The sequence below is a fragment of the Merops nubicus genome, unplaced genomic scaffold (assembly GCF_000691845.1).
Source record: "Merops nubicus isolate BGI_N331 unplaced genomic scaffold, ASM69184v1 scaffold36584, whole genome shotgun sequence".
Taxonomy (NCBI): domain Eukaryota; kingdom Metazoa; phylum Chordata; class Aves; order Coraciiformes; family Meropidae; genus Merops; species Merops nubicus.
The window spans coordinates 7963-24221 of NW_008607018.1; the positions used below are offsets into that span (position 1 = coordinate 7963).

The 16259-nt window shown below is 37.3% G+C and overlaps 1 protein-coding gene across 1 annotated transcript; it reads left to right on the top strand.

Moving 5' to 3' along the window:
* The first annotated feature begins 3880 nt into the window (after window positions 1–3880).
* On the top strand, window positions 3881–12429 carry NDUFS4 (NADH dehydrogenase (ubiquinone) Fe-S protein 4, 18kDa (NADH-coenzyme Q reductase)). Its single transcript, XM_008939813.1, has 3 exons — window positions 3881–4051; window positions 8037–8110; window positions 12224–12429. The coding sequence occupies exons 1-3, from the start codon at window positions 3960–3962 to the stop codon at window positions 12325–12327; spliced, it is 270 nt and encodes an 89-aa protein (XP_008938061.1). The 5' UTR covers window positions 3881–3959; the 3' UTR covers window positions 12328–12429.
* The last annotated feature ends 3830 nt before the right edge of the window (window positions 12430–16259 follow it).

Here is a 16259-nt window from a genome sequence, read left to right on the forward strand (position 1 = left end):
GAATTGTAGAGTTCCATTTCTTCTCCCCTTTGGAATTTGTGCTATTAGTGAAGCAGTTAAAAGAAGGAGATTCTCATTTCGTTTAAAAGTCATTTTCATGCCCAATACTGCTTTCACTGACACTGCCTTTATGAACCAGTTTTTCTCCATGCTGCATAGCACATGTACCATTTCTTGCTACTCTTCCCAGAACTGCATTACCAGGCTTTCCACGATGATGAGTGTTCTTAAATAGTATAAGTTATAATAAAGACAAAGCCTCTTCTTCATTTGTAAGCATTTTGATGTGATTTCTGCTGTTTAAAAAAAAAAAAAAAAGTGTTTTGTTTGACCTCAGCTTATTCCAACAAGAGCAAAAATAGCTCAAAATAAGTATTTTAATTGTCAATTAGAAAAAAAATTCAAAAGTTGCTATCAAAAACCTCCACCTCTACATATATTAAGAAAAACAATACCAGAGTGCACCTTTTAGATGATAGCCTGTGTTAAAAATGTGAAGCAGGATTGTTAATTTTTAGTAAAGCAAACCTATACAGTTTAAATCTCAGGTCTTTTATATTGTAACTTATTATTTAGAATTTTGAACGCGGAACACTTCCTTAATATTTTAATATGCTAATATAGCAAAATTCAGTAAGGAACACTTAAAAAAAAAAAAAAAAAAAAAAGTAATGTGAAACTAGCTGTCAAAAACATCTTTGTTTTGGAAAGCTGGTTCACAGGTAGTTTCAGTGAGAACTTGAACTCAGAACAAAGCACTGAAGACACAGTAAAGAGTTCAACCCAGTGCAGCATAGTTCTTTTCAAGTATTGTATTGTTTTAATGGCATCTTGGAGCGGGAGCTTTAGCCCATTGAAATGTCGCTTAAAGGACAGGTTCTTCTGTCACTAGCTGGAGCTGTGTGGATGAAATGATCACAATAGAGTGTTGTAATGCATTTTAAAAGTGTGAGAAATCAGTTTGTCTAGACTAAGAGTGCGCCTACAGGGAATAGGAATTTTAGAGCTTCTGTGCTCTTTAGGTGTCAAGTATGTGATAGATGCCAAGCCTTTTTATTCCATATCTTTGGCAACAGCTCAGCTATGCTACAGTACCTTACATGTCTACAGCAAGCAAAACCACTGATTTTATGTCAGGACAACTGGGCTTCAGAAACTCATTGTCCTAACAACTGTCTGTTCAATTGCCAGCTTTAAAATGGGGAAGATATCAATAAACAATTGCTAGATTCCCAGAAGGCACAGAAACTTTAGCTGTAATGAATCAAATTATGAAGGACTAGCAACTAGGACTAGTAGGTATTTTAGTTCCAGAAAGTATGCAGGTTTTAGTTTTAACCTTAAGTAGACTTCTGTGGGAAGAATTACTATATTACCTATGAATTACCTATATTACTAGTGAAATAGCTGATTTGGAGCCAACTGAGTGCTCGAAAAAACATGGTTTAGAAGGGTCTTAGGGTCTATCTGGGGTTTTGGGTTTATTTTCATCCAAATTAACAAGTCTAGGCATAAGTCTTTTTAAATTGTGTTCTGTATGCACGACTGTGTAGTATTTTTATGATTCTCTGGTGTGGAGGCTTCAAAAGAGGAAATTGATTATGTCCATAATGTTACTTAATGTCCTATCTTATTTTAATAATTCCAGATAATTTTGGAACAGTTATAAACCCCATAACTCAAAGCACAAAATTCATAATGGACGTATGAGATGCTGAGAATAGTAGTAGTTAAAAAATTCATATTTTTGAGCTATTTTGAAGCTTGCATATTTGGAGATACTTGGTGATAACAAACCTAGCATTCTGACATCATTTTGCATGTATCAGATTATTTCAGAGGGGAAAAGGCAAATTTTTGTCAATGTACTTACATTTTCTCAATAGACATGTTTGTTAAGTGTAGAAACAAAGGCTAATACAGTAGCCTATTACTCTAAACAGACAAGATGAAACCTTGAAACCCTACCAAACTTTACTGCAGGTAAAACCCCCTTTTTGTTAAACAAAGCACTTTGCCAATTCAAATAAGAAAACTTCAAGATATTTCCATATAAAACTGTGGTTTCAGCTTTAGCAGTCAGAAGTGCCAGTCTGTCAGGAGGTGTTTTACATATGTGTTGCAACATTCCACTCACCGGTAGTTTTTCATATCACTGCTAGACTCATGTTAGAAATGAGCATTACCTGGTCCTAATAAAAGCATTTATAATAGAATTGTTGAGATAGTTTGACAGTTTCATTTCATAGTCCAGTCAGAAATGTCAGAAGTTGGAAAATTAGCATGCATGTTTGTTTACCCTGCTCTTCTAGTTGCAAATACGAGCCAGATGCTTTAAACTTGCTCTCTTGTGCAGTTTTGAGGGACTGATCTTCTAAAATTTATTTTCTGAAGTAAAAGGAAAAATGAGAATTGATTCATTTCAAAGGATGATCTGGTGACAGCACTGAGAGCTTTTAATTTTGCCACAAAATAAAAGCCCGTAAAGTGAGTAGTGACAGACGTGTACAGCCACAGTGTTTTATTTATACTTCTTTGCCTTTTAATTGAAGTCATGGTCGTACTGGAAAGATGAGTTCAATATGCCCAAAGTTTTGCTGCACTTTTTTTTACTTTCACCAGTTTACTGTTTGTTCCTGGAGAGAGAAGGGGAAAGGAGGGCAGGGAGGGAGACCAAGAAGCTCCCACTGGCCTGTTAAGTATGTGGGGAACAGGAGTAGTTTAGCATCCTTAGAGATGGATTTGATGTTTGATTTCACTCTTTACTAGGGTGAACTGACAGGTTAATTTTATGTAATTACTATTTAGTTTTTAACAAGAAAGTTCACTTTGATTATATCAGATGCTGCTGAGGGTAATTTTTCACAGAAATCTTGTGAGGTTTTTTTCCCCTATCTTATCCTTTGTTAAAGTCAGTTAATACTTTTAGGCTGGCTTTGTGGTCCTTCAGTTTTTATCTTTGTTACGTTTGTTTGTTGAGGTCTCATAAGCCAACCCTTAGTGGAGGAGGGCATCCTGCTGCTGACAGTATACAATGTTAGAAGCCTTTTTTTTTTTTTTCTTTGAAGGTTGGAGTCTCCTGAATCGTTTTGTCCTTCACAAAAATACTGAAGAATGTTCCTCACATCAGATGTTCCTTTGTTGATCTTGAACATCATCAGAAGAATTGACTCTCAAAAACTGATAGTCATAGCTTGAAACACAAGAGAGTCAATTTTATGTAATGACAAACGGTTAGAAAAAAGAGATGAGTTTTAGTTCCTGCTCTGAAGTCTTAAACGATTAGTACATTATTGTGTGGAAGATGTCCTTCATGCTAAGCATAGCTTCCTGAGTCAGCATGGATGTTGGTGTCTCCTACCTGCATAAAGACTTAAGCCCAAGTGAAAGCGCACTGCAGCATGTAATTGGCTCGCTAGGACTTTGGTGAACAGTCCTGTTCATATGAAGATTAGGCTTCTAATAGCAATGTAAAATTTTGGGATATGTCAGTTTCTCAGTCTGTGCCCTAATATTTAAGGGAGAAAGAAGACTCTATCCATTTCTGCACATACTTGAGCTGGTGCAAGTTGGAGCAGTTGTGACTTTGCAGCTGTAGTCACAGGGTGGGAAGAAATGTCCTGTCCCTCCTGTGGCACTGGCAGTTGTATAGCTGGGACATGAGCAGGTTCAGGTAAGGGAAGCATGACGATAGCAACCCCAACAGGTATCACCTTCACTTTTATACAACTTGACTTGTAACACACTTTTTAACTTTTCTTTTTTTTTTTTTTTTGTAATTGAAAAAACAAAAGTTATGTAAAAAGCATAAGCAGCATAATTTTACAGGCCTTTTACGTGAACCCTTGTTTAACAAATTCCATTGTGTTTTTTCATAGGATATCACTGCTTTAACTGGTGTTCCAGAGGAGCATATCAAAACCAGAAAAGTTCACATTTTTGTTCCAGCACGTAATGCAATGCAGGCCGGAGTTAACAACACAAAGAAATGGAAGATGGAATTTGATAACAGGGAGCGCTGGGAGAACCCACTAATGGGATGGGCATCCACGTGAGTAGTTACTGAATTTGGAAATACTTTTCTTCTGTATTTGGCTCTTATTGGTTTGAATGTCTACCTGTAAATCTACTTGTGTTTTAACAGTACTTACAGTAAGTGGTTGGGTTTTTTAGTCGTACGATTAGTGATCTGTTGTGTTTAAAAGCAGATTTTAGCGCACAACATTGATCTGGAAGTGTCTGAAAAAAGTGTTAACAACCAGAAATTTAAACAATTACATTTGTGGTTGTGTTACTGTATGGCAGCATCAGGGAAAGCAGGTTGTTAGTTACCTGAAACAGTAAATCCTTCTCAGCACTTAGTTGCTATTTGGTTAAACACAAGATAAATAATACTTTGATTCTGGATTGATTTTTTTTTTTTAACAAAGCTTTGTAAATATCCTGAAGCTCTGAAAGGAGAAGCCAATAACTACCTACATTTAACAGTGTGGTTAGAGTTCCTGTAAACTGTGAGGACTATGCCAGCAATTCTCCTGACAATGTTGTAATTTTGATTTGAAGCTGTCTTGGTTGGGACATATTCAAAAAAGTTAATTACTCCACGTAAACAAGAATCAACTGTTAGAGAATATTTTTCAAACTTCAAAAAAGGTACAGTACGTATTGAAAATGTCTGGGTGCTGTCATATTTGCACTTAGGATCAAAGAACACAAAACTCTAGGAAAAAAAAACTTAAATATTAGGTAATCGGAGGATGCATTTTTTTAGTCATATTAGCATTCAAAATCCAGTAACTGAATGATCTTTATTTTTTTAATAAATAAATAAATAAATAAATTTACCCAGAAGCATTAGTTCAAAGTAACCCTGAAATCAAGTCATCCTGTTACATTGGTTTATCATAATGAACTGAGGAGGCTCCCAACTTGTAATGTCTTGCTTGTCTTTGTATTGCAAAGCACTAGGGAAGCCAAGTTCAACTGTCATTAGAAGAGAAAAAATACTGAGTACTAATTAAAGTATTAATTGTATTACAATAGTCTGTTAAAATACCTGTTTTAAAACTTTAAGCCTGTATATAAGAGTGACCTCATCTTAAGCATGTCCTGGGGTTTTTTTTCACCATTTAATCTTAAGCATGTTTAAATTGCTGTTTAGGAGGATAAGATTTCAATTATTTAATACATGTGTGCCTTGGATGACTTCACTATTGCAAGTAGCTACTGCATTTAGCAAGTAATGGCCGATTTGTTTCACCAGTCCTAAATTGATTTAGTGATGGACAGTTGACCAGCAGTACACCTTTTGCTCCTGTCTTGTGTGCCCTCCAAGTGTCTAGCCACTAAAATATGGTCTGTTTATACCACTGCAGAGATTATAACCCTGTAGCAGGTGCCAGTAACACCTGCTTTAGTTCACAGTGAATTTAATTTTTCTCCTAATCCCCCTTTGCTTTCCAGCTTACTTTCAACTCCCCAGACAAATTATTTGCTGGGTGGGATTTTGCATGATCTCAGCCAAAACAACGGATTTTAACCCTACTAACAGTTACAAGCATTTGTGTTAAATAAACTACCTAAAATAATGAGCCATGGTACTAAATTTTGAAAGGAAGGTCTGTTTTGAATGAATCCATCTCTGCCTGCATTTTTATTTTGGGGTAGGGAAAAGTGTATTTCCAGTGTAAGCAAGCTCCAGGCAGGCCAAAAACAAGTGCTGTGCTGAGAACCGACACTGGTAGATTACAGGGTTTGTATGCTAGTTTGTATCTATTAAGTTTTCAAGGAATTATCACCAAAAAAAACTGTTAGTGGACTTCCTGGTAGTTTCAAATTACTCTTCAACACCCAGAAATACCTAAGAAGAGTTTCTTCTTTTCAGATTTAACTTCTGCAAAGAACTTTAGAAGTTTTCCCATTTACTTTTGAATAATGTAATGGGATTAGTGGATTAGAGCCCTTTAAGGTCTAGGGATTAGAGCCCTTTTCCTCTGGACTCGATATACTTATTTACCTGTAGGTCTTTGGTGTATTTCTGTCATTTTACAGTATCATTTGCTTTTTAATTACCTTTGTTGTTTCTTGGATATAGGTTTGTTTTTTTTTTCGGTGAAAATTACACAGTTGTTTAGCTAAATAAAATGGACCCATGGCATTTTTCTTAGATTGTGAGGTTTCATTGCAGGGATGCCTACGGATAGTTCTTAGGTACATCTTTTAACATAAAGCTGTAAACAAAGAAACACGGGAAGTGCATGGTTTCAACTGTACAAGCTTTCATAAGAGAACAGAATGTGGAATCCCAGTTTGTAGGGCCTGATAAGGCAGTTTGGGGCGTAGGGGATCCTGCAGCACTGCTGTTGCTCACACCAGAACATAACACTTGCCGTCCTGAACTCCAGTTTGCTCACAGATTTGAACACTCGGTAGCTCACTTATGGAAAGAAATGAAAAAATAGGTATTTAGGTTGGGTCAAAGATGATCCCACATGAAAACAGAACAAATAGTTTCTGCACAATCCTGATTTCCAAACTGTCTCCATCCTGAAGTTTTGCCAGGCTTGTCCCTCACTACACTTCAGACTTAAACTGTTTTGTTCCCACTTCGTGGTGCTGGGAAAATTTTTCCAACCCCAGTCACGGAAGAGAAGAACAACAGGCAAAAGTTGTCACAAATGCAATATATTTGGGTCACTTGATTTTCCACTGATCACATCACAGACTAATTTTTAGGTCCTAATTCTCTTTACTGCCTTTATAAGAGAAATCTTTAAATGTTTTTGAGTTTTTCACATCTTGGCAGCTTGTGAAAGCGTAATTTTTTGCTTTATCCTGGGTTAGGTTTATTTTTTCGTTAAGGAATATATACGATATATAGTGAGCTCTGTTTTCCAAGTGTACATCAGATAAAATTACATTGTTGTCTTTGCTGGAAGCTAGATTCCTCCTCTTCCCCTCCCCCTCCACCAGTCACAGGCTTTGTCCTTTATTGTAGAGCATTCAGTGCATCTTTGGTTGATTTTCTCTTCATTTACCCTTCTAGCTTCAAAGAGAGAACAGTTGAGAGGCAGCTCCTTCAATAGTTTCTTGCAATTTGGTCTTGTCTTCCCAGTTGTCTCCCAGGCTCATGTGCAATGGTGTCAAAGGGAAGCATTATCGGGCCACTGTGCTGCTAAAACTGGTATCTCATTTCTCTAAAAGTATTGTAGATTAGTTTTCTAGAACCCTATTTCTTTTTCATCCTTTGTCATTGTTCTAAAATTGAGATTTTATAGGAAAAAAGAGGGCAGTTTGGTTTTTTTGGGGGGGTTTGTTGTTTTTTTGTTTTGTTTGTTTTTTTTTTCCCTTGAGATTTTAATTAGTTTCAAAAAGGTTTTTGCTGTTTGATTCCTTTTAGAAATGCAGTTGAGGAATCATTGATCACCTAAAACTAACCACTGTGTATTTAGTTAGCAAGCAGTTCGTGTTTCTGAACTTAATTTTCATTGGTGGCCTGTGATCTGCTTGCTTTACTGGAATAATTTGTGGAGGTCATGTGACCTCAGTCAAAGCTGAACTTTTGATGTTTTTATGTACTTTTTCAGTCTCTGATTAATTCCTGCTCTGCTCATATTCTGCTCTTTTCTGTATAAGATTATTCTTCCTCTGCCTGCCCTACAGATTCCTGGTCTCCTTGAAATGTTAAAAATTATTTTAGGCCTCCTGATCTCTGAAACACAGCTTTAAAAATAAAAATGATTATTACAAAACACTTACTATCACTTCAGCAGGTGGTTAGACATGTTTGTCTATTAAAAAACTTGAACATTAATTCTGCCAGGAGTTGGGAGGGAAGTTCAACAGACTAAAAGAGTGAAACTATACTCTGCAGAAACTAAGTGTTAATCCTGGAAATAATTAAAAATAAAGGGATTTTGAATGGCTTGTGAAGCATGTGCTACAAAAAAAAATTGTGGTAATACAGCATTTGAGATATAGATATCATTCTTTTATTTTTCAAATGTGCTTGTAATTTTTCATGTCTTTTTTTACAGAGCTGATCCTTTATCCAACATGGTTCTTACCTTCTCTAATAAAGAAGATGCCATTGCCTTTGCTGAAAAAAATGGTACGTATTGTATGTATTTGGTATGAGGGATTCAACTTTTTATAGGCAGTTGTGATCTCAAAGTATTAGCAACAGAAAAAATAAAGGAAAACTATCTTCCCCTCTATTCCACGAAACTGGAGGAGGAGCTAAATGGGAGGGAATATTTCTGAAGTTGCTGAAGGTGTTGAATCTAGGACTTTCATGTTCCCGAAAAGTGTTCCAGCCTCTTAGCATTGCTTTTGCAATGCTTCTGCAAGTATCTGTGTTTTGGATGAGAACTGAGCCTTCCATACGTCTTGAAGGAAAATGAACATTAATACTTCATCTTTAAGAGCATCCCAAAATGGAGGTCCCAGCTACATGGCAGTGGGATTGGCATGTGCATCTGAAGTCTAGTTAAGGAAGCACTGTCAGAACCCTTGAGAATGTTTGATAATCAGAAAAACTATAATTAATTGTCTATACACTATGTATGTTGGACTCTAGTTTTCATCATGTTGCAGAATGATTTATTGTAGAGTCATAGAATAGCTCAAGTTGGAAGGGACCCATAAGGATCAAGTTTCCTTTTGAGGAAGCTGCAGACTGAGAGTGTTATACCTAGCTCTTCCCAACCACACCTGGTGATTGTTCATATTTGAGAAAAAGACAGTAGAAAAGGTGGTGTCAATAGTTCATATTTTCAGTGCTAATGCTGTATCAGAAGGACTGTATCTGTAAACTTAGGTGGTTATTTAAGCTTGTAATTTCTCACAGAATTACAGTACCACAAGCAGTATCCATAATCTCAGCCTTTTGAATATTCAGAAGTCCTTCTATGTGGTGGTATGAACTTTTTGCTCCATTTTATTTTGGTTTGGTTTTTTGGTGGTTTGGGGTTTGTGTGTTGGTGGTTTTGTGTGTGTGTGTGGGGGGGGTTTTGTGGTGGTGTTTGTTTTGTTTTAAAAAAACCCAAAGAGTTATGCTTGATGCTTAGTGGTCATGGATGTGAGGAAGACTAATTGCACCGAGTTAAAGCTAGGAATAATGCACATGGAGCATAAGTGTCTTCAGAAGTCTTCCCTGTGGTCCGCAGTTTTCAGCCATTTTTTGTCTAGGTTAAATAGATAGCAAAGTTTCGGTCAGACCAAATTTTGCAGAGTTGTTAAATGGCTTACATTGTACACTCAAACAACAGGCTAAGTCCATTAACATAAGCAATTAAGGAGCTAAACTGTTTAATGGTGAAATTTATCTTCACTTTCTAATGGTAAAGGCTAGTGTTTAATTCCTCTTTCAACTGATCTTTTTTTTTTTAAGTTAATAGTCTCAATGTTATTGAAAAATAAATTATATGCACTAAGAAATTAATAGAAACATCATATTTGCATTGAATATACTGATCACTGTGCAATTTTAATAGTATTTTGTAACAGTTTTTGACCAACTACAAAATTTGGGAGAATGATGTTGCTTTACTTATGGTTCTGTATTGTACATGCTACTTCTGTTCTTGGGAAATTCAGCCTATAAGAGAAACAAACTGAAGCCTGGCCTATATATCACTATATTAATGAGCTACTTTCATCATGTCTTTGCACATGTTATATTGTGCCCTTTCAAAGAGTAGATTAGAGCAAAATACTTGATTTGTTTGTTGTAGAAAGTTTATAGCTGCGCTGAATTCGTAATGAATCTTGATTGTGTAGGAAAGCTTAAAAGAAGTTCTATCAACTAAACTGAGGCTGTGAGTTTGTATTAATATCAGTTCCATATTCACTTGGCTTACACTCTTAACTTTACCAGAATTGTGATGTACTGAACTTTTCTTCAGGTATTTGCTTTCCTAGATTATTTTTACATTTTTATCTAAAGTGGCTTAGGCTAATGTGCATATGTGCACACCATTTTCTGCAGTAATAGCTTCAGAATCAGGTGTAGGTGGCAGTATAAATTTTACAATATTTATTTAGAAAGAAATGAGAAACGTAGACACACATTTACAATGAAACTCAGCTTCTAAACTGAGGTGTTACTGAAACATTTCTAAGTCTAGGAACAAAAAATACTTCCCTCTTCCCATATGAACCTCCCAAGTTTTCCATTACAATATCCTTAAGAACCTGAAGTTTAATTGCTGCAAATCCTAGCTATTGCAGGTATTTTGAGACAATTGGGAAACCTAAGAGTTCTTTCTCACCTAAGGCAAGCTGCCTTTCTGCCTGACCCGTCTGATGTGTTTTCTAATGTAGCAATAACAGCATTGAATACAGCAACAGAAGAGATCTCTGTACAAAATAGGAACAGCTGAGGATGGTCTGAAGTCAAGGTGTGGAGGAAAGACTTGTAACGGGATGAAACTGAAAGTTTAGCCTGTCAACCTTGATTGGTTTTTGTCCTGTCTGACATCTTGGAGTTAGCTTTTTAAAAACATACAGCTTTACTTACGTGGATAGAGATGTTTTTCTAATCCACAATAACCTTGAGTCAGGTGATGAGAGTGTTCTTCCAGAGACAATGAAATCTGCTTTCTATCCACTTGGCTTGTATGGCATAGTTTTGGGAAAAAAATAACCTCTCCAAGCATTGTGGTATTTTTGTAAAAGTGACTTCTGCTCTCCGTCACGAACAACTGAAGGTGCCTAACTCAAGGAGACTGCTCCAGAGTGTGAGACCTTATCACATACAGTGGCCTCTTGCAATCCAAAGTTGGATGTAACTAACTTTGTGGATTTTGGATAGCTATGGCAGTCCAAGTCATTGTTTTGGCAGTTGCAAATCTCTCTTGGAGACGCTCAGCTCCTCTTTATAGAGTATATAAAAAGATGAAGCAATAAGTTGGGGCTGTAGATTCCTTTCCAGCAGCCAGGGGCCTCAAACTTAGGTGTTAGAATGCTGAATGTTGCAATACCAAAGTCTGTCTCTGGATCTAGTTCTGCCTGTTTACTCCTGCTTATATTTTTAATCTGAACAAAAAGCAAAAGCCAGTGCTCTCACAGATGGAAAGAATGTTTTTAAAACCTCTAATCCAGTATTTCTTATGGAGAATAGTTAGGTTAGAAATTAACATTGGTTCAGGCTAATAAGCGTGAAGAAAATCTTTGTATGACATTTGTATTGTCGCTGTGTCTCAATTCTGTGTATTCACAACTTGTGTACCTTACAAAACATGTTTTGATGAGTAGATGTATCTTTAGTGGTTTCTGTGAACATCTTAAATGTAAAAATCCAGATAGAAGTTTTGATGTTTTGGGACTTTACCAAGTTTTTGTTTTAAAACTAAGGAAACGAAGTACTGTCTTAGAAGTATCAGTTGAAACTGCATACTTAACCACTTCTAGCTTCAACTCGGGTGTCTCTGAGTGAAATCTTGCAGCTAGAGAGACCAAACTTCGGAATACTGAGTGCTGCCCTGGCAGCTTTCCAGGCACCTGGAGGCTGCAGTCAATTTGCATTTTGATTTACATAAACACTGATGTCTCCACCTCCTCTTTTCTGACATTTTTAAGCATTTCTCTTGCTTAACTATCACATAATTTACTTGTCTTCTACCACTTCATTCCCTTTTATTTTACTCCTAATTTTTCATGTTTTTATAAAATGTTAAATACTAAACTCCTTTGTAATGCCAAAGATTTTTCTTTGCTATTCCTTTCTCTGGTCCTCCCATCCTTCCTTTTTCTCTTACTTTCAAAGGTCTCTATTCTCTCCCAACATTTGGGACTGATCTCTGTGTGATTTTCCCCACATTTCCTTATCTTTTTTTCCATTTCCTGTCCCAGCATACACAGAGCCTTAGTGCTTCTGTGATGCTATGGACTTGTGGAGCCGTGAGCTTGCAGGACAGTCTGTGTTCCCTGTTCAGCTCTTCACTGATGACTGTCAAGTTTTTTGCAGGAGTAAAGAAAAGAGAGTTGCGTAGTATGGTTAAGTCTTGTCAGCTGAGAGAACAGGCATATGTCACATCTATGGCATTTTGGTATCCGCCGCTGCCAGCTACAAAGGAATAAACTAGGGGATACCTACATGCAGAAAGAGATGCTAAAGTTAAAAGGTTTAAGTTGCATTTTCTTTGTATTGTATGCTGAGAATATTTAGAATTCTCTTTGTTTCTTGTCTTCCCCCTCCCCACATTTCCCATGTAACCTCCAGGCTGGAGTTATGACGTTGAAGAGAGGAAGATTCCAAAACCTAAGTCCAAGTCTTATGGTGCAAACTTTTCTTGGAACAAAAGAACAAGGGTGTCTACAAAGTAGGCTGGCATTGGCTATCTGACTGTGAATAAAGTCAGCTGTGCTATATTTATAGCCCATGTATAATACATCTCTTAATCTCCTAATAAATTTGACCTTTAAACTGCAGATGCATCCTGTGATGTCTATTTAAAATGTTTTTGATGTCTCCAATTGAACCTGTTACAAACTTTCCTATAAATAGAGGAGATTTGGAGTGTTCATACTTCTAAAAAATTGCTGTACTGGGAATCTATCAAAAGGAATGTTTGAAATCAGCTGCAACTTTAAAGATTATGGTTTATCTTTGACAGTAATTTTATATTCACTTTCTTGTTTAAACTTATCAGCCTTACTTACAGAAATTCTCTCAATAGAAGCTAGGTGATTTTTTCTTTCTATACAAAAGAAATTTGTCAATTGAAGAGCAAAGTATGATATATAAAGCTTCACATTTAAGTATAACGTAGACTATTCTGTATAAATGTATATTACATAACCTCCTTTCTGCCCAAAATAATACTGTCATTATTCCTGAAGCATTCCTGACTGGAATAGAAAGCACTGGCTTTTGTGTTGGATATGATGAAGGTTTAGTCTAAAAGACTGAGATTGCATTTGTTTCTCTGTGATATTCTTCAGAAGTGAAGCTAAGCCAGTTAAATATTCACAAATTAAGTCAGAACTGAGTATTGGGTACCTCACACAGCATCCGCATATACTAATTATGCAATTATAATTCTATTTTTTTATTGCTCATTACATGTTTATCTGCATTGCTTCCTGTTCCCTAACAGAGGTGTGATGATAGCATCTTAGTCTTCACATCAAATATATGCCTGAACTCAGATTGTCTTACATGTCATTAAATCATTCATTTTAATAATGCACAATATTATGGTTGGAATCCTTGGTTACATGTCTTTGGTTTTTGATTTCTCTAAGTTAAAGGACAAGTGAATAAATCAACATATTGACACATGATCAGTGAGATCTGTTATAAACTGGGAGGAGGGTACACTATTATTATGCAACTGAGAGTTTTATCCCAACTGTCATGAAAGAAACATTTGAGACAGCTCCCCCACATAGATCTAAAGGATGGTGTAAGTGCTGTGCACTGAATCCTAGCTAAAAGAAGGTATAAAGCTACCTTGCCCAGATCTGATCAGATTCTTGTTTCCGTTTTAACCATCTGCCCTGTATGCTGGCTGACATTTGTTTAAAGCATTGGTTTTGACCCAGTTTCAATGTATTCAACCTGATGTTGCTATTTTCCTGTCACAGACAGGAACTATTATTCCAGTTCATCTTCTTATTGAATTTTGAATGCTGTATTGTGCAGTGGAGCCTAAAGTCATAGAATTATAGAATGTTTTAGAATGGAAGGGACCTCCAGAGGTCACCTGGACCAACATCACTGCACAAGCAGGGACATTTCTACCTAGGTCAGGTCGCCCAGGGCCCTATCAAGCCTGACCCTTATTCAAGACTGCTGGGGTGGGGCCTCCACTACCTCTCTGGGCAGCACATTCCAATGATCTATTACTCTTCTATTAAAGATTTTTTTTTTTTTTCTAATATCAAGTCTAAATCTATACATTCCTAGTTTAAAATCATTATTCCTTGTCTTGTCATTACAAACCTGTTTGAATAGACCTTCCCCTGCCTTCATATGTCGGTCCATTCCTATAAGGTCCCCCTGGAGCCTTCTCTTCTCCAGGCTGAACAGCCCAAACTCCCTCAGCCTGTCTTCATATGACAGGTGCTCCAATCCCTTGATCATTTTTGTGGCTCTCCTCTGGACGCAGTGCTCCAGGTGAGGTCTCACCAGGGTAGTGTAGAGGGACAGATTCACCTCTCTTGATCTGCTGGCCACAGTTCTTTTGGTGCAACCTGGGATACAATTGGCCTTCTGGGCTGCAATTGCAGATTGGTGGCTCATGTCCAGTTTTTCATCCACCAGCACTCTCAAGTCCCTTTCCACAGGACTGCTCTCCAGTAAACCCTCTCCCGGCGTATACTGGCAGTGCTGGTTACCCCGGCCCTGGTGCAGGACCCTGCATTTGGCCTCCTTGAACCTCATAAGGTTCATCTTAGACCACCTCTCCAGCCTATCCCAGTCCCTCTGGATGGTATCTCATCCCTCTGGCATATCAACTGCACCTCCCAGTCTGGTATCATCCTCAAACTTGCTGAGGTTGCACTAGATGCTGCTATCAATATCATTATTAAACAGTGCTGGTCCCAGCACAGACCCCTGAGGGACCCACTTGTCACCATCCTCCATCTGGACATTGAGCCATTGACTATCACTCTGCATGTGACCATCCATCCAGTTCTTTGTCCACTGAACAGCCCACCCACTGAACCCGTAATTCTGCAACTTGGAAATTGGGATGTTGTGTGGGGCCCATGTCAAAGGTCTTGCAGAAGTCCAAATAGACGACATCCGTAGGTCCTCCAGGAACACCAAAACCCACCAAACCAGAATTGTAACAGTCCAGAATCTACCTTGTCTCTGACTAAGCTTAATATGCTGATCTTACTAAGGAGACTGCAATGAGAAAAGCCTTTTTTTTTATTTCCTTCTGACTTTAACAACTGAAGAGCAGCAAGACATTCAGTTAGTGGTCTTCAAGTTCTGTAAGATTTTACAACATTAAAATTGGGGAGTGCTTGCGTATCTAATATTGCAGATGCAGTTTGTTTTTTGAAATGATGTACTCCAGGGAAATGACTGACAAATGTTAGATACCTAACATTATCTTTGTACGCCTAATGTATGAAATTGCTGCGTGTTAATCTATACTTCTCAAAACTAGAATCAGTTTCACATAGACCACAGTTTCTTTCTCTGTGTCTCCTGCTAAAATAATAGCAATGTTCAAAGCAGACATTAAGTCCCCTTCCCTTCATGAAGAAGTTTGGGTTTTTTTTAAATATATGTTCATTGTGGGTCTGTACTGTGCACTCTACTTTGAAGTCTTTAAGTTGCATTTGAGCCCAGGCCACGTTTTGCTCGAGTCGTTTTCTGAGGACTTGCAGTTTTTTTCTGCTATTGGATGTCTTCTGGAGAATGAGCATGGTGATAATGGCAAGGAGTTGACATTTTCACCATAGTTCTCAAACCCTAGAAGTGAAATGGAATGCAAGAGCTTGCAGAGGACAAGTGCAAACAGGAAAATATTTTCGATATCAAAAAATATACTAGATACTGGACTTCATTACCCTTTCATTATCGTACCAAAATACGCCACACTAGGCTGGAGCTGAATTGTACAAAATGATCTGACTGTCTTTAGTTAGGTGCCCACAGAAGTGACTGTCTCTGGCAACTCCAGCTTCTCTCTACTCTGTAGTGTGTTACAACAGATGAAACTGCTCCCAGATCTAGATTATGTCAAAACAAAAGGCACAACAGGTGAACTACCATAATTAGGTTTTCTTTAGTGTCCCTGAGCATCGATCTGAAAATGGATAACAAAATACAAATGCTCAAGGCTAATACAAAAGCTAAATGAGATTAGAGGTTCATCTTGGTGGTAGATATAGCTATGCTGGATCCAGCTAACCAAGGCTTTTAAGCAATAATATTTCAAACCCCCAGAAGTGTAAAAATTAAACCCCCAAACAAACAGAACATCTTCTTTACCCAGTCGGATTTGCATGTATCTGAGGTGTCTTGCCACTTTACATGACAATAACAACCAAAAGTGAATTAAAGAATCGGAAGGCAGTTTGTCGTCAGTGTTGCGGAGGAGCCTTACATAGATGTTACACAGATGTACTCCCTACAAAATACAGATGTATGTCTGCAAATACTTTTATGTATTTTGCATAGTACTGTTGTGAAAAATTACACTTGCAAAATACCGAGTTATTTTGAAGATCAGCAGTATTCATAATTCCAGTGAACAATTTTTATTATGGCAAAGGCCTTGCAATTCTCTAAA